General features: G+C 41.0%; 1 protein-coding gene across 2 annotated transcripts in view; it reads left to right on the top strand.

The window, feature by feature from the left end:
• Window positions 1–19235, top strand: part of ABCA13 (ATP binding cassette subfamily A member 13) — a 437440-nt gene that overhangs the window by 143044 nt on the left and 275161 nt on the right. For both annotated transcript variants that reach the window (XM_064366685.1, XM_064366686.1), the window contains exons 28-29: window positions 13663–13776; window positions 16581–16671. In XM_064366685.1, the coding sequence (XP_064222755.1) occupies window positions 13663–13776; window positions 16581–16671 (205 nt within the window). The remainder of the gene's footprint in view (window positions 1–13662; window positions 13777–16580; window positions 16672–19235) is intronic.

Below are 19235 nucleotides of genomic sequence, written 5' to 3'. Positions count from 1 at the left end.
CTGCTACAGCTTCCCAATTAATTATTATAACAGGAGTTAATTTAACTTATACTCTGAGGGTGTCAGACTCAGTATTTGCAAAGGAACCGATGATATTTCCATGTTCTTAGTCAAGAGATTCTAATGCATTAATATACTCTTTTTATTTTATAGGTCAAAATTGTATTTGATTTTGACCCCAGGCTGATGCAAACATGAAGAACAATGTGTAGACAAAATCATGAGCTTGAAGGGAGCCTATAAAAGTGAAAACAGATAAAATAATTATATTGTTTTCCCAACAATAAGTATCATGCCTGAAATGATACTTCAGTGAAAATCACCAGGCACATTCTAGTCCCTTGCTGTGCAAAGTAGGTTTAGTTTGAGCTCCTATGGGATGTACAAGCCCACGACAGCAGACCATCTTGTTTTAATCTAGCTCTCTCCCTTTGGCCAAGTTATTTGAACTGTCATGCTCAATTTCCTCCTTTGTGAAACAGGGCTAAATCATAACTCTCTCTCAATACCATTTGGAAGTGGAAAAAAATGCCAGAAATAATATTCAGAAAACAGTAAACCAATGGGAGCACCTTCCTTAAGAACGTTATTCCCAGAAATGCATTCTGCCATTGTTGCCTCTGGTGAGTGGGGAGAACAGGTGTCACCTCAGAAAGAGGAAAGAGATGGTGGAGGCCAGTGGTTCCAACCAGGGTGGTGTCTGAGAAATTTTACCCAACTGAGCATGTGTGACAGTATCTGAAGATATTTTTAGTGTCACAAGTAGGAGGCACTGCTGGCATCTGGAGGCTGGAGGCCAGGGATGCTGCTAAACATCCTACAATACACGGGACCGCCCCCAACCCCAAACAAATAATCATCTGGCTTACAATGTTAGTAGTGCTGAGGTTGAGAAACCCTAGCATAAAGGGTTTATAATGCCAAATGGGAGCAGATGCGAGCAAGCCTCTGGGAAGAGAGGGATGAAAGTAGAGGAAGCTGGTGGTCAGCTGGGCATCCTGGCTTCTCCTCTCCTAATCATGGTCCCAAACAGGGGCTGTGGAATGATGGGGGAGCTGCAAGCTGAGGGCCTTGGCCCTGCCCATGTGTCTTGGGGGATAATCTCTGTGTAGGCCGGCCCTGAGCTAACATGTGGTCCTAGCAGTTTGGTTGAGCAGAAGGATACTTGAATTAGTGTCTCTGAGCATGGAGTAGAAGGGAGCCACATTTCCCTGACACCCATGTCCTGAGACTGCGTGTCAAGTGGAGGCCTTGGAGACCTGCTATGAGCCAGCTCCTGTGAGAGCGATGTGGCCTCTGCACCAGGCTTGCGGAGGAGATGGCTGAGGCTCAGAAAGCCGGAGCTGAGGGCAGCAAGGGAGAAGGTAGTGCCAGATCCTGAGGCTCTAGGTAAGATGTAGGCTGGACAGGCCAGGCCCTGGCAGCATCACAGACAGGCAGACGAGGCACGAGGCTGTGGGAGTCCTGGGCCCACCACGCCTGTCTGTCACCAGGCTGGCTGCTCCTGGAGAACACCAGGGGGGTTGAGCATTCATCCTAAAGAGCCTGAACCACTCAGAAGATGGTGTTTGAACAGGGAGCCACTGTTAGAGGGCAATTTTGGGACTTTGTTCTCTCTTCACCACCCACAGTGGGTAAAAACTTGATTAGCAATAGGAAATACAGAACTACATTTTTTTTTGCAGCCCCAAGTAGTTGGGGTGCTGGATATTTGGCTTTGTAGCATCATATGTCTGCATGCATAATATCAGTCAGGACACAGAGCAGGTCCTATAAAATGGCAGCCCTACGGTGAGCACCTGCCTGATCCTTTGTCTGGAAGCCACCTGCAGAGGAGGGACTCTGGTAGTTACGTTTGTTTCCAAGTCTTTCCATGCAGCTCAAGTTGGCCAAGTTTTTCAGTAACCTTGTGTATCACTCAAGACATACGGCAGCAGCCCACACATATCGGGAATTTAAATGCCACACTTTCTCAGGATCCGGTGTGGCTGAGAGGCATGCCCTCACCTGATCACTGTGTTGGAGAGGTCCTTCCTCCTTTCAGGTTGGTCTCAGCAGGTGGCAGAGATCAGAGACGGGGCACCAGTGGTGACCCAGGCAGCCATGCCATGTCTCTCCCTGATCCTTCTCTTCCTGTCCTCCCAATTCCCATGGTAGTTGGTGCTCCTGTCTCTAGCTCCAGCTCTGGGGGGGCTCCAGATGTCTTTTTCTTGCCTTCTGTGTTTCTGGAGCTTATCCTCCAACCTTCTTAAGAAGTATCTTCTTCCTTCAGGCACCCCCTAACAGGTACTGTGTGGTTTTGCTTTGTTTTTTAATTAACATAGAGTAAGTTTGGTGGACTTTTTTTGGGCCTACAGCTCTCACATTTGTCTGGATCAGTAGAAAGAACAGTTCCATTGCCCCATCCCACACCAAATCCCTCATTTTGTCTCTTGGTAGTCAGACTATCTTCCCACCCTAAACCCATCTATTCTCTCACTATAGGTTTTTCTTTGTGAGAATGCCCTAGAATGGAATCGTCATCTGTAACCTTTGAAAGTGGTCTCTTTTACTCAATACGAGGGCTGTGATTCACCCCGGTCATTGTGTGTATCAGCAGTTGCCTCCTCTTTATTGCCAAGTGGTATTCTGTGGTGTGGATTCACTGCAGTGTATTCATCCATTCACCCGTTAAAGGGTATGTGGGTTTTTCTAGACTTTTGTGATTATAAAGTAGAGCTGCTACCTTGCTTTTATCACTACTTGAAATGATCTCATTGCCTTATGAGCATACTTGTTTATTATTTGTCTCTTGCTGTAATACAAGCTCCATGAGGGGCAGGAGCTTTTCTGTCTTCTTGGCCATCATCCCCAGTGCCTGGAAGAATGCTAGGAATACATTCGGCAATGGCTGTTAAATAAGTTAAAGAATAGCAATTATTTGGCTCTGGTACCCATTTGAGACAAAGATATTCTGGTGTTAAATACACAAGGGAGAGAGAGTAGACTATACGCCAAGCCCTCTGCCCCCTGCCAGAGTCCAGGGCCCCTCCATCATGGCAGGAGCCGGGGCTTAGCTTTGCAAATCTGCAATAGCTTTGTCTGAGTTTAGCAGTGGTGGGTGCCATCAAGAAGATTATCTCCCATGGTCATTAATTTCATTTACTGAGCCTGCACCAGGCACCTTGTGTAGATTATCTTATTTACTCCTCACAACCACTACTGCAGGTAAGTACTGATATCCCCATTGTATAGCTAGGAAAACCAAGGCTGAGAGAGGGTAAGTTAACTTGTCCAGAGTCACACCCCTAGCACGTGGTGGAGCTGGAATTCAGGCCCAATCTATTATTTTGAAGTCTTAGATCTACTGGTTTGATATGGTTTGGCTGTGCCCCAACTCAAATCTCACCTTGAATTGTAATAATCCCCACATGTCAAGGGCAGGGCCAGGTGGAGATAACAGAATCATTGGGGCAGTTTTCCCCACACTGTTCTTGTGGTAGTGAATAAATCTCATGAGATCTGAAGGTTTTACAAATGGGTGTTCCCCTGCTCAAGCTGTCTTGTCTGCCGCCATGTAAAACATGACTTTGATCCTCATTTGCCTTTTGCCATGATTGTGAGGCCTCCCTAACCATGTGGAACTGAGAGTCAATTAAACCTCTTTCCTTTATAAATTGCCCAATCTCAGATTAGCAGTATGAGAACAGATTAATACAGCCTGTATTAATTTTCTCAGGCTGCCATAACAAAATACCACAGATCAGGTGGCTTAAACAACAGAAATGTATTTTCTCAACGTTCTGGAGGCTGGATGACCACGGTCAAGGTGTTGGCCGGGCTGGTTTCTCTGAGGCCTCTCTGGCTTGCAGATAGTCATCTTCTCCTTGTGTCCTCACATGGTTGTCCCTCTGAGTGTGTGTCCTAATCTCCTCTTTTTATAAGGACACCAGTTATATGGATTACAGTTCACCCCAATGACCTCATTTTAATTTAATTGATGATTTAAATAGGATCTTTAAAGACCTATTTCCAAATAAGGCCACATTCTGAGGTACTGAGGTTAAGACTTTGGCATATGAATTTGGGAAGCACATAATTCATCTAGCCCACAACAGTGCCTCTTTGGAATGATCATTTACCACTTGTAAATGGAAATAATTAGAGCTGTCTTATGAAACTTGCAAACCCTGTCCTTATGGTTTTGCAGCTGGTTATGGAATCACATTGAAAAATAGTAGCCCAGGGAGGCTAGTTTGCTAATTACTGCAGGAACCTAGGACTGTATACTAAAAAAAAAATAAGCAGAAAGCACTTGGAAACCAGTTGCAGGTCATCTCTCAGCAGCCACCTGTCCTCGGGACCTATATGAATTCCCCACTAAACAGTAGATGCTCCCAGTGCATGATGTTTGTTTCCTGGGAACGTACCCAGGGCAGGGTCCAGTCTCACTCATCTGTGTTAACTGCCTAGCATGGTACAATGATGCACAATGTTTGATTATGAAAAGCTTGTTAAACTGCATTTATGTATGAAGATTTTTGTTGCAAAGCCATTTGGAGAAGGAGACGATGTGGTTCAAATTGCTTTCTTAATTAAAATTTTTCTCTACAGATTGAGCTAAACATTACTTCCTCCTTCCCTTTGGTCACTAGAGACCTCTGTCAGAGAACCAACGATGTCTTTTTTATGCTGACAATAGTTTGCTCTAAAGTTACTGAAGCGGTAACTTAGACATGCTTATTCGTGAGAGGACTGCTAATTTGTGCCTGAGTACATTTTTGCAGACTGAGGATGGCTTGCAGCTGGTGGCAAGAAAGCTGATCCATAATGTCCGATTTTTAGTTTTCCCTGTAGTCCAGGTACATTCTGTAAATAGGACTTGGTGCTGGGTACATGAACTGAGGACTGAGAACCAGGAACCCACTGGTGACTGTGACCACCCTGTGGTTATTGTGCAGAACCCTACCTTACTTGAGGCATCAAAGCATTGGAATCTCTGCCTCTACCCGCCTCATGCCCTTAGATTAACTTTTGTGACTTCATACTTTTGCCAACATCACATCCCAAGAGGCTTTTTTTCTTTTTCAAAAAATATCAGGCTGTGTTTAAAACTGTAGCTTTTGGTACTTTCAGTGATCTTGACACATTTAGGAAATCTGATTACTTTCTCTTTTCGTTCTTTTCATGGCATCTGAATTTTTTTGCTGTTTCCTGAGCCCAGTTTCCATTTTGTTATTAGCCAATGTATCAGTCAAGGTTCAAGAAGAAAAGAGAAAACTGGTTAAGTTTAACGTGAATAATTATTACTATAAAAAGGTATTAGAGTAATGACGGATTGGTTAGCAGTAGTGAAGAGGTCTCTAAAGAATGCAGCAATGGCAGATACAGGGAACAACTCCTGCCCCTAGAGCTGGGGCAGAGCACCCAAGGAAGAAACAGAACTAGAAGTAGTTTCCCCATCCAGGCTTGAAATCTAGACCCTACTAGAGTTCACATAGCCATGGCCCACAGGATGGCAGAGAAAGTCACTGAGGAACCACTTCGATTTCCTGGTAATTGCCAGGAATCTGAACTCTGGGGTGCCAGGAGAAGTTCTACACTTCTCAACTCTGCAAGGCTATAAAAGGGCATGCCTGGGGAAGTCATCCAGGCGGACATGCTACACCAGCAGAATTCCCTAGGACACCACTCATTGGGATGCTGTAGATGTTGCCTGTGAGAAGGTGCCATGTGCTGCTGCTTGTGTACATTGCAGGAGCTGAGCTTTAGAGAAGCTAGATGTGGGGGAATCCAGGAGCTTGCTCCATGGGAGCCTGTTGGAAGCAGCACATTGGAATCTGGAAGAGAAAATCCCTCTTCCTCTACCGTCCTTCCAGGGCCGTCTTCTGGCAAAGCTTAATATTGTATCAGTTGGCAAGGGAGAATGTCTACAAGGCTCAACTTTATTATTTCACAAGGCTCAACTTTATTATTTCAGAACAGGCAATGAAGGGTAAATTTCGAGTTGTGAGAAGGTATGTTAATAACTGGCTAGCTGTAAATTGGTTTCTTTGTTTTAGACTATTGAAGTATAAAGGGTTTCCATAAAGTACATCAGTTCTTAAATATAAGTTTTAATTTATCAAGCATATATTGAATGGAGGTAGAAGGAGAGATGCTAGAGAAGAATTACCTGCTCTAATGCTGACACTGCTAAGAGCTAATGTGGGTTGGAAACCCCATTTATGCCTTATACCTACAACAGGAATTGGCAATTATCTTACTCATTTTGCAGGTAAAGAAAGTGAGTCTTAGGGGTAAGTAACCTTATCAAGAGCTCTCAACAGGAGGCACAGGTGGCATTTGAAACAAGGTCTGTTTAACCGTAGGGCCAATGTTTTATTTTTTTCTTTTATACTTTACGATATTCTCTAAGTAGAAATTCACATGGGAATATACCTATTTCTGCCTCAGAGGAACTGCTTTTGGTATGAAGGAGATATGGAGTCCCAGTGATAAGGGCATGGGGAAGACTGCTTCCTATGGAAGGAGCTGGCCTCAAACTTCCACATTGGAATATGAGGTTATGATGGGAAGAGATTGGCTGTCAGTCTCATCTGCCTAGTATAGTGGATTCTGATCATATCTGGAGCAACAGAGCAGGACAGATAAAGAGTTTTACATTTACTCATAGTTTCAGAACTCTAACACCAATAATTTTACCATTTTAAATGCAGACTGAATCACTCTTTATTTAACTTTTACTTCTATAAGGTTAGAGGAACCATCATGTACGCTGTCTTAGTCCATTCTCACACTGCTATGAAGAGATACCTGAGAATGGGTCATTTATAAAGGAAAGTGGTTTAATTGACTCACAGTTCTGCATAGCTAGAGAGGCCTTGGGAAACATTGATGGTGGAAGGCACCTTTTTTCTGGTGGTGGGCAGCAGGAGAGAGAATGAGAACCTAGTAAACGGGGAAGCCCTTTATAAAATCATCAGATTTTATGATAATTTAGTGTCATGAGAATAGCATGGGGGAACTGCCCCTGTGATTCAATTACCTCCCACCATGTTCCTCTCATGACACATGGGGATTATGGGAACTACAATTCAAGATGAGATTTGGGTGGGGACACAGCCAAACCATATCAGACACTTTCCCAAATCCTCCCTCATTTACTTCTTACAAGAACCCCATAGGGTAGGCATTATTAAATCCATTTTATAGATTAAAATTGTAAGAATTGGGCAAGTTTACATTCCCAAGTTTATTAGATGAAAAACAGAAGCTAATGGCTTGAATCCAAGTTTGGCAGACTCTGCAGTCAATTTCTTTTCATTGGCAATATTTATAGTATTAGTTATAAAATAATAAGGACCCTGTGCACTAAGGCTTCTTTCACATCATCACTTTGGGCTACTGGGTACCTAATTTATCTCATTAAAAAAAATAACTTTGTGTAACAATGCACGGCATTTTACCGATCCCCAGAATTATGATTGTCTTCACCTTTGGGAGAATTAAAATGAAGTCACACAGATTAAAGGATATTTATTGTGTCATTGTTTGTAAGCAGTAGAGATGAGAAACAGCTTGGCTATCAATACAGAATTTGGTGAATCAAATATATGCTGATCTTCAGGAGAATATCAGGCAAAGTGAGGAATAAACACAGGCTATTGCTAATGTTATCATTAAACAGACACAAAGCCTGATAATTAACTTGCATAGAAATGAAAATTCTTGGTTCCATGATACTTATTAAAGATGAAAAATGCCAGTGAAGTGGAAGCTGCCTAAGCCTGGAGTCTACATAAATCTGTACAGGCTGGAAGTGCACAGGCTCTGCACATATGTGAGACTTTTTACATGTGCAGAGCAATAGGGAAGGGCACTGGTAGGACCTTTAGGCAGGTCAAGATATTTCCCAGGGAGCCCCACAGAGAGAACAAATTTCATTGCAATCTGACTGTAGGCATTGAATCACGTATTGGAAAGCAAGTTGTCAGTGGTTCAGCAAGGCTCTCAGGTGGGTGAAAGTGTCCAATATGGAACATTTGATCAAAACTCAGCAAAGTTGCCCAGAGTAGAAGTAATTACATTTTACAAGTGGCCTTGTTTGATATAATCTTGTATAAAATAACAGTTCTCTAAGACAACAGTATCAGTAGACCTGTGAATATACTTTTCTGTGAGACCAGATAACATCCAAAACCCTCAGAAGAGCACGGATATTGCTCTTTGACTGACCTTGGATGCCTGCGATTTCCCATCATTCCTCTTCCTGTCTGCTTCGAAATGGTGGTCTATTTAATACAATTTTAATTAATTTATTAGTGAAATAGCACATTAGAACATGAGCAAAAATATAAGCATATAGTTTAAAAAAGTAAAAAAGCCAAAATGTATTTTAAACAAATGAAAAGATGTTCAAACTTAAGTAATACTAACAGAAATGCAGATCCCCAAAATGAGATACCCACAAATGAGATCTCATATCAAAATGGTAAAGGCTCAAAATTTGATATATTTTGTTGTTTGGAGGAATTAGGAGAGAGTCAATCTCATACATTGCTGTTGGGAGTATATTTGTGTTATGTCTTTGAGTCATTTTGGGAATATCTATCAATACTACAAAAACATCTATTCACACATGCAAACAAGGATATTTATTGTGCCATTGTAAGCAGTAGAGATGGGAAACAGACTGGACATCAATACAGAATTGGTTGAAGCAGATATGGACGGATCTTCAAGAGAATTTTAGGCAAAGTGAAGAAGAACATGGGTAGTAAGAGTGAATACAAGCAGAATATCAACATATGCACCTGTTTTTATTAACACATAGATAAACTTGGAGTCTGCACTTCTCAAAAGAAGATATTTATGCAGCCAACAAACATGAAAAAAAGCTAATCATCAAAACCACATTGAGATAACATCTCATGCTAGTTAGGATGGCGATCATTAAAAAATCAGGAGTCAACAGATGCTGAAGAGAATGTGGAGAAGTAGGAAGGCTTTTACACTGTTGGTGGGAGTGTAAATTAGTTCAGCAATTGTGGAAGACAGTGTGGTGATTCTTCAAGGATCTGGAACTAGAAATACCATTTGACCCAGCAATCCCATTACTGGTTATATACCCAAAGGATTATAAATTATTCTGTTATAAAGACACATGCACACCTGTGTTTAATTGTGGCACTGTTCACAATAGCAAAGACTTGGAACCAAATCAAATGTCCATCAATGATAGACTGGATAAAGAAAATGTGGCACATATACGCCATGGGTTACTATGCAGTCATAAAAAAGGATGACTTCGTGTCCTTTGCAGGGACATGGATGAAGCTGGAAACCATCATTCTCAGCAAACTGACACAAGAACAGAAAACCAAACATTGCATGTTCTCACTCATTAGTGGGAGTTGAACAATGAGAACACATGGACACTGGGAGGGGAACATCACACACTGGGAGGGGAACATCACACACTGGGGCCTGTTGCGGGATGGGGGATTAGGGGAGGGATAGCTGGGGCTGGTGGATTAGGGGAGGGATAGCATTAGAAGAAATACCTAATGTAGATGACAGGGTGATGGATGCAGCAAACCACCATGGCACGTGTATACATATGTAATAAACCTGCACGTTCTGCACATGTACCCCAAAACTTAAAGTATAATAATAATAAAAAAGCATTTTCCAAAATCAAAAGTTAGTAGGTGGTGTATAAATGAAACCAAAACCTAAGACGTTTCTCCTAATGAAGTAAAATGGAAATAAGACTTTAATCACAGGGTATCTGAGAATCCTGACACACTTTTACAAGGGATTATGAGCTCTGAGCCTCATTGATTCCCTACAATTTTCTGAAGGTGATCAATTAATATGATTATGAATTCATAGATTTAAACGTGGTTAATACATTTCAGTCAATTACACTCTTTATTCTTTCTGATGTTCAAATGAACCCATCTGTGGTCAGTGAGTACCTCTTCATTTAGAATTCCATGTTCTTTTAAAAATTAGTTTTTAATCTTGAGACAGTGGTAGATTTACATGCATTTGTAAGAAACAACACAAAGATTGATGTAGCCTTCACTCGGTTTCCTAGTGGTAATATCTCATGAAACTACTTGTAATGCAGTGTCACAAACAGGATTCTGCCATTGATACAGTTCACTTATCTTCCAATTTCCCATTTTACTCTGTGTGTGTGTGTGTATTTAGTTTATGCAGTCTTAGCACCTGTGTAGGTTTGTGTATCCATCACCAGCACTGAAGCAGAACAGTCACAAAGTCTCTTGCTTTACTTTTTATAGCCACACCCATTAATTCCTATACCACTCCCCCTAAGTCCCTGACCCCTGCCAGCCACCAACCAGTTCTTCATTTCTATAATTTTGTCATTTCTAGATTGTTGTACACGTGTACAGTGTGTAACCATTTGGGATAGACTTTTTAAACTTAGCCGAATTCCCTAGAGAGGTATCCATATTGTGCAGATATCATTAATTCATTCATTTTTATTGCTGAATAGCATTCCCTTATATGCATGGTCCACAGTTTCTTTAACCATTTACACATTGTGAGACATCTGGGTTGTTCCCAGTTTTTGGCTATTGTGTCTTCTATTTCTCTTTTCTTGCCTTCCTGTGGATTACTTAAACATTTTTGAGCATCCTTACCCTAAGACGTGATATTAGGACACCCATCCTAAAAAATGATTTATTGATAGTGTTTTTGAGTGTATCTTTTTGTATGATGTTCTTACAAAGAACATCTGGCTCTAGATATTACAATACAGACATACACACGTGGCTTATCACAGTTCATTGGCATTGAGATTTTTCCACTTCAAGTCACGTGTGGAAACCCCACTTCAACTTAGGTCTCTTTTCCTTCTTTGCTTTTAAATATCATCGTCTTAACTGTCAGATGGTGTTATGATTTATGTTTTAATTATGAAATACATTTTATAAAATTCATGGAAAACAGGGTAGTCTGTTGCATTCATCAACATTTCTGCTCTTTTTGTTGTTTTTTTCTTCCTTCCCAATGCTCCAAGATTCCCTCCCATATTTTCATTTTTTAAAGTATTTCTTCATCTGAGAATGTCTTTATTTTATCTTCATTCCTAAAAGATTTTATATTAGATTCAGAATTCACAATGACAATTCTTTTATTTCATCATGAGAAATGTTAGGCTACTTTCTTCTGGCTTCCAGGGTTTCAGATGAGAGATCTGCTAACCTTTGAGTGGGTGTTCCCTAGAGGTAACATGTCATGGTTCTCCAGCTGCTTTTAAGCTTTTATTGTGTTCAGATTTTAGAAGTTTAATTATGGTTTCATTTAATGTAGATTTCTCTCAGTTTATTATATTTAGTGTTTGCTTAGCTTCCTGAGTCTGAAGGATTTTGTATTTCTACAATTTTAGGAAGTTTTTCAGCCATGATTTCCTGTCACACTCGTTCAAGTTCCACTTGGTTTCTCCTCTCTTTCAGAGACTCCAATGACACCAATATGAAATTTTTATTACTGTCCTACAGGTACTTGAGGCTCTGTTCATTTTCCTATCAATCTCCTTTTCCCTGTTGTGCAGATTGGGTGCCACACACTGATCAGCTCTCAGGTTCACTGGTTCTATTCTCTGCCCTCTCCATTTTCTACTGAGACCATCCAGCAAGTTCTTTTATTTGCGTTACCGTGTTTTCTAGTTCTGCAGTATCCATCAGTTTATTGCTTTTCTTTTCTTTTTTTTTTTGAGACGGAGTTTCACTCTTGTTACCCAGGCTGGAGTGCAATGGCGCGATCTCGGCTCACCGAAACCTCCGCCTCCTGGGTTCAGGCAATTCTCCTGCCTCAGCCTCCTGAGTATCTAGGATTACAGGCATGCACCACCATGTCCAGCTAATTTTTTGTATTTTTAGTAGAGACGGGCTTTCACCATGTTGACCAGGATGGTCTCGATCTCTTTACCTCATGATCCACCCGCCTCGGCCTCCCAAAGTGCTGGGAGCCACCGCGCCCGGCCCTTGATTGCTTTTCTTAATTCAAGTTGTGTTTTCTTTGGTTATTTTTATAATGGGTGATTTTCAATTGTATCTTGGGTATTTTGAGCATTATAATAGGGGACTTTGAGCCTTATGTAAAATTATTTATTTTTGTGGGTGGTCATTCTACTTTAGCTTAACACACAGATCTTGGTCCACTTTGTGTGCTGTGGTTCCAATAGGAGTTTAATTTTGGTTTAACTGATGCTTCTGGGATTCCCTGATGTTGCCATATAAAAGGACAGATGAGATTTCTCCAGCTGCCTCCATGTTAGGGAGATGGAGCCTCCAGCAGTTGGGGAAGAAGGGAACTTCTTAGAAGCCCAGGTCTTTGTTGCATCAGGAGCCATCCTGCTGTGGGGCAGCCAATATTTCCAGGCAAGGTCACTTGTCATTGTGGAATACCCTTTGCCCTGTCTCCTGGGTGCTTGTTGTGGTTCCTCTACCCCCAGGGGCAGAACAAACATTTCCCTGGCTGTTTATTATCAGTGGCATCTAAGCTGATGCCCCTTGTTGGTGTTTCAGGGCCAGTGTGGTTTGTTGGAAGGACTCCTGGTCCCTCCAGAGAGGCAGCCCAGCTAGGCTGCCTTCTGTCGCTAGAATGTTAGAAATGTGAGGTCTTTTGGGTGGGGGTTTTAAGGGGGGTGTGTGTGTGTGTGTGTGTGCGCGCATGTGTGTGTGGTGTGTGCATTCTCTATTTGTAGTTTTAAAATATTTTACAGATCTTCTAAATTTGTTACATTAATAGTGTTATTCAGATATCTGTATGCATTTTTTGACTGGTATAGCTGGTATTTACTGAGTATTTACTATGTGCCAGGCCTGATGCCAAGATATTGGAATACTAATTTATCTTAATACTTAGAAGAATCTCTACCCCTATTATTCTGGAAGACTGAAGCTGAGAGTTCAAGGTTTTTCTCTGTTTGCTGTGCTATTTCTCAGCTTCTGTGCTACTGTGAGGGTCTCTTAGTGACCCTAGGCAGATGTAGTTAGTCCCTCAAACCCTCCTTAAATATTGTCTCTTTGGCATTTAGACTATTTTTGTATTAAATGTAATAATATTGCAATAGACATATTCATAGAAATAGCTTTATATTTTATTTAAACTATTTCCTTAGGATAGAGTTCTTTTATCTTGAGAGAGAAAAGCATGTACATTTTTTATGGATCAGTGACTGTGTTTTTCTGATACCCAAATTATTTTTTATAAGTCTTATGCCAGTGTACTTTGCCTGTAGCAATAAATGAAAAAATGTACCAATTTTATTCTATCCTCAATAGTGCTGGGTACCACAAAACAAATAAGTATTAGTTGAGAATCCGTTTTTGAGGAAGAAATGTGGGCAAGCATTGTTAATTTGTTCAGTTTGTACTGGGGACATATACTGTACCCAGCAGTGAGCCCAACACTGGGGAGACAGTGGTGAACAGGCAGGTAGCCCCTGGATGGACAGAGTCAAAGAGAGAGGTCTCAGAGGACTCACCTGTGATGTGAGGGCACTGGAACTTTTCATTTTATTAAGGAAGGCTTGCAGGTAGATCTTTGCTCTGGTGGCCACTTCATATACAGTTTTTGTTAATGTCCTTGTTGGAGCTGAATATAACGAGACATACCCAAATATTCTTCATTTTGCAGGCTAATTACACCTTTTATATTGTGGACAAGCTGAAAACAGTATCAGAAACACTGCTGGAAGTGTCCAGCCTTTTCCAGAGAAGTGGAAGTGGCCAGATGTTCAACCAGCTGCAGGTGAGTGGTTGGTCTTCACCACTGAGGGATGGGGAGCTACTGCTAGGGTATGTTTGAGACATCAGGGCAGTCCTGTAGAGGATTCTACAGAGTCACATCAGGCATGGTGGTTCTAGCTGATTCATGTAACTGACATAAAATTAGAGATGTGTGAAAACTTTTTGTGATTTTTCAGTATTTTGCCTATGCAGGATGGTATAATTGTGAGAATAATTAATAATTTGTTAATAGTAACCTGTTCTTTAAATTCTGTATTAAACTTAATGCCTTTTAGATTGTTTGTATACTTTTGAATTGTAGGTCTATTCAATGATTAATGATCATTTTTTCCTATTCTGTATTGACAACCTAATATTTTAAAAAGAAATGACTTGCAGTTTAGAATGACCCAACTCCATTAGAGCCTGACAATCAGTAATTGTCAAACTTTAATTCAGGTGGATCACCTAATAATTTTTTGGGCATTTGTGTAGCTTCAACTTACCTAAACTCTGATAAGATGAGAAAACATGCTTTCATTTTAATTCATGTTTGGTTTATTTATTAACCACCAGGTGGGTAGTTCAGAGTACAGACTCAGGAGCTAGAATTCTTTGAGTTTGATTCCCAGCTCAACTCCCGACCAGTTGTGTGATCTTGGATGAGTCACTGAAATTCTCTGTGCCTTGGGTTTCTTCCCTGAGAAATGAGGAAGTGATAGTTCTTATGAGGTATAAATGGGTCAGGATACATAGAGCACTTGGAATAGGTTTTGACACAGAGAAAATGCTACTGTGTGAGTCTGGGTTTTCCAAGAAGCAGATGCTAAGATGGGATTACATGTGCAAGAATTTGATTTTGGGAAATGGCTGCAGAGCAAAGGAAGGGGAAGGTCAGACAGTCTGAAAGTGAAGTTGTCAATGGTGATGCGAGTCTGATCCTGAGGGAAGGAGGGAGGGGGATGGTCGGGTGGAAGCATCTTGGTGGGTCCTGCAATTTAATGGATATCAGACAAGGCCGAGAGCAAGTCACAGAGCTAAAGTCGGTTATCAAGGGAGGGGTCCCATGTCAGTGGAGTTCTGTGGCTCTTGGGAGTGGTCCTGATGTGGTGGTCATTGGTGAGGGACACCCCATGGGAGGTGTGACCTCAGGGCAAAGTGCCATAGATTCAGAGTGCAGCAGCAGGCCCTGCCATTTCCATTTCCTGCAGTTGGAGGTCTCTGATGTTCATTCTTACGGCGGCCATGACCATATGTGTTAGCTAGTATTGTAATCTTTAATTTGTTTGTGCATGGACTAATTTGTTAATACAGATATCAGCAAACCTTTGCAGTTAATGGGCCAGATAGTGCTTTAGACTAGATAAGGTCTCTGCTGCGACTATATGTAATCCCACGCAATATTAAATGCCAAGTTGAGAATGTACAAAGTTCTAGGAGAACATAAAACAGAGCCTATCTTGGCCTCAAAAATTGGGCAGCTGTTTGTGAAGTCTATGGTGTACCTGAGTACTATTTACTAAGTAGCCATGTCAGAAATCAAAGTCACATATTCTACCAGTTGAAGAACTTATCTTCCATAGGATAAGATGGTATAAGGTGTTCCTCTGTTTCTTAACTTTGGGATCATGCTCAGGAGCTCCCAGTGCCTTGGGTTTGTAGTAGTCGATGTCTGTGTTCCAGGCCTGGTTCTGCCACTAGATTGAGTGGTTAGAGCCTCTGGGTAAAGTCCTATGTTTGCTCTGCTTCCCGGCTTCATCAGGAAAAGGCAGCAGTAACCTCAAGGGGATGTTGTTGAGATTAAGTGACATGATGCATAATAAGTGTCCTGTACACTGACTGACAAATAGCTAATGCCCAGTGAAGGAAGATAAATAAGATCCAAAAAAAGAAAAGCAAACACCAAGCTTTCATAATAAATTATTGTCATCTGTAGACAAGATAAGTTAAAACCATCACATGCAATAAGGTGAATGTGCGAAATAAAGGAGCTAATTACAAAGGGTACATATTATTTGAGAATTCCTGTGCTGAGCTCCTGTGCTGGAACAAATCTGTATAGCGTACAGATATTCTCTAAGAAATTGGCAAATTCCAAAATTAATCCCCAGTTTTGGATCCTGAGGTGGAGCCTGGATGCATCAGTGTTTTTCCCTCTTAGTTTCTTGTTGGTTATTGTATGTTGTAAGTGTGGAGCAGTGCAGTGCAAGCACATGCATATCAACAGCAAAATAAAGGAGCAAGATGTCATTTTGCTGATGATAAAATCTTGGGAGAACTCTCCACAGTAAAACCATTGACAAAATAGGCAAAGTCAGAACCATCAATAGTAATGAGAGAAGAATAGACAGATGAAGCAATGAAAGATGCTTCCGAAGATGATGAATAGCCAAACATTGAGAGAGGCTTTGGGAAATTCTGAAATCCTCCCTCAGAGTTTTTGCAATGAAGACCCTTTCTTTATAACTGGCATCTGGGGAAGGCCATGCAAAGTAAAGGAAAGAATCTTTTAGAAAGTAAAGGATCACCATATAGGTTCGTTAGAAAATTTTGCCAAAAACAAACACTTAATTCAATCTTTGTTTTTAGTATGAATACATAATTACAATTCCAAGATAAATTTTCATAATTGTTGATTTTGTCTTTCAAGATAAGGGCCTAATCAAATGTTATCCTGTTATTGTGGTGTTTTAAAACTTCTTTTAAGTGGATTTAGTTTATGTGTCTTTTTCCTGTGTAATGACATTGTGAATAAGTCTAATAAGTATTATTCAATAAGACAAAATAATGCGATTATTTTTGTTACACTATATTATTTTTCTTTAGGAGGCCCTGAGAAACAGATTTGTAAGAAACTTTGTAGAAAACCAGTTGCACATTGATGTAGACAAACTTACTGAAAAACTCCAGACATATGGTAAGTGTGCTGATGGGTATGGTAGCATTCTCCTGCCCAAATGGCTCTGCCACTTGGGCGAGTCCTCCCCCTTGGGCCATGACGTTGCTAGGTGACTTCCAGCAAGTCACTTTTCCTCCCTCAGTTTCTATTTTCTTATCTGGACCCTGAAGGGGTCCAGATAAGAAACACTCCAAAGTTTGTTCATGCCTGAAGTTTTTTGATTCACTGATTCAGGACTTAAGTAGTAAAAAACCTAGTTAAAAAGGAAGTTTTCTGATTCAAACACAAGAATTGTGAGTTAGGAAACAAGTTTATAAAAGAAATTATTATTATTGAATTAAAAGTAAATTGAAAATCATTGCATGGGTTTGAAAATGTGAAGCTCAGATAGAAACATCACCTATCAGTACCTCTGCAACTGATGGCTCTGTGAATTCATTTAGGTGTTGAACAAACATTTGCTGGACACACAAGGAGAGCCAGTTCTATGAAATAATTCATAGAGGGGCATTTAATATTCCTATTCTGCCATGCAGTGCAGAGAGGAAGATGACCATGCTTAGCAACTGCAACACTGTGGCAAAATCGGCTGTCTCCAGGAATATTAAGGATTAGCAAAAATGAAATCAGACATTATAAATGGAAAATTGTAGAAATAAATTTGAGACTCCTGATGGCGCTGTCTTCCTCTAGATAATATTATTTGCCTGCTTCTGGCAGAGAGCTAGGGCAGGGCCATGTTTTCCTAATCCAGTCGGGGATGGAGTGGATTGATGGAGGTGGACTTCAGCCTTGGTAGGGAAATTTCCAGTTTCCTATACTCCTGGGGAGATCCCCTATTTGGGTGGGGTGGGGATCTCACCTATAAAACTGGTATTGATTAGGAACCATGTAGGTCCTGAGCTGAAAGCCCATGGACCACAGAAGACTCAGCCTCTCACTTTTTGGCAGGACCAAATACCAGGCTTCCCAAGCCTCCCTTTTCTCTTGCATCTCAGACCTTTGAGCTTTTGCTGCCTTGGAAGCTCTTTAAAGTTTTTTTTTTTTTTTTTTTTTTGGACAGAGTCTCTCTCTGTTGCCAGACTGGAGTGCAGTGGCATGATCTCAGCTCACTGCAACCTCCACCTCCCGAGTTCAAGCAATTCTGCTGCCCTCAGCCTCCTGAGTAGCTGGGACTACAGGTGCATGCCACCACGCCCAGCTAATTTTTGTATTTTTAGTAGAGATGGGATTTCACCATGTTGGCAAGATGGTCTTGATCTCTTGACCTCATGATCTGCCCACCTTGGCCTCCCGAAGTGCTGGGATTACAGTCGTGAACCACCATGCCCAGTCTCTTTAAAGTCTTTATATGGATTTTCTTTTTTTAAATTTCACTCAGCTTTTGGGGAACAATTGGTGGTTGGTTACATGGATAAGTTCCATACTGGCACTTTCTGAGATTTTGGTGCACCCATCACCTGACCAGTGTACACTATATCCAATGTGTAGACTTTTAAAAAATTTTAAACTAAAGTCTTTTTTAGATTTTTTTAAAAGTCATTCACAATTTCTGGTTCTTCTTGGCAGGAAACTTCATCTGCACCATTTTGTCCTCCATTACTCTAAGCAGGGATTTCCTCAATAGGGCCTTTCAATCTGAAGACGATGACTTTTCAATTAAGAGGAGTTTTCTTGTCATCGTTTCTTTGATATTTTTACCTTTCTATAAAAATGCCATTTTTAACTTCAGTTTATTTTAAAATCAGTATTACTGTTTTCTATTTGTTTATTTTGAGTTCTCTCTTTCACGTTAGAGGGTTTGCTGAAATGTTTGGTGATATTTTGAGTGAGGCATTAAAACTAGACTGAAAGTTTTTTGGTGAGCAGAAGTTATTGTGACTCAGTTCACATCAGCAGTTCTCAACTGAGGATGATTTTGTCCTCTAAGGGATGTTTGGTCCTGTCTGGAGATATTTTTGGTTGTCACAGCTGGTCACAGCTACTGCCACCTAACAGGTAGAGGTTAGGGTACTGCTAAACATCCTATGCTGCACAGAATAGCCCTCCACAGCAAGGAATTATGGGCCCAACATGTCTGTAGGGCCTCGATTGAGAAACTCTCATTTAGAGCAATAGGATGGAGTCACTTCTTTACCTGTGCTTCTTTACCACGCCTCTTGTTCCCTGGGACCTGTGTGTTTTTCTTGGCCCATTTTTACTATATATTGTGAGCTGAAGAGACCTAATAAGAGCTGTGATTCTAGGACTCTCAGCAGGGGCTTCGCCCATTCATGTCTTGTCCTCTCTACTCCATCTTTCTCTCATAGCAGTGTCCTCATCATTTAGGATGGGGAGAGTACTCAAGGTCTCCAAAGTGATACAACATGCAGAATACTAGATCACATTTTATTTTTATTATATCCACTTCATTGTGTAGGAACTGTTACCCAACAAGGATATTGCTTCTTTCCTCCCAGAGGAGGGAGATCTGCCCAGTGTCCTAAGACCTAAGAGTTTTTATGTGGAGCTGCTTTTCTAATTTGTAGTTAGTGCTACGTAATAACGTTTTGGTCAAGATTGATCTGTATACATGATGGTGT

This window comes from Aotus nancymaae, unplaced genomic scaffold (genome assembly GCF_030222135.1).
Source record: "Aotus nancymaae isolate 86718 unplaced genomic scaffold, 86718_ANA_hifiasm-v0.15.2.pri h1tg000065l, whole genome shotgun sequence".
NCBI lineage: Eukaryota > Metazoa > Chordata > Mammalia > Primates > Aotidae > Aotus > Aotus nancymaae.
Note: the sequence above shows the minus strand (reverse complement) of the source record. Positions and strands in the feature narration are given on the sequence as shown.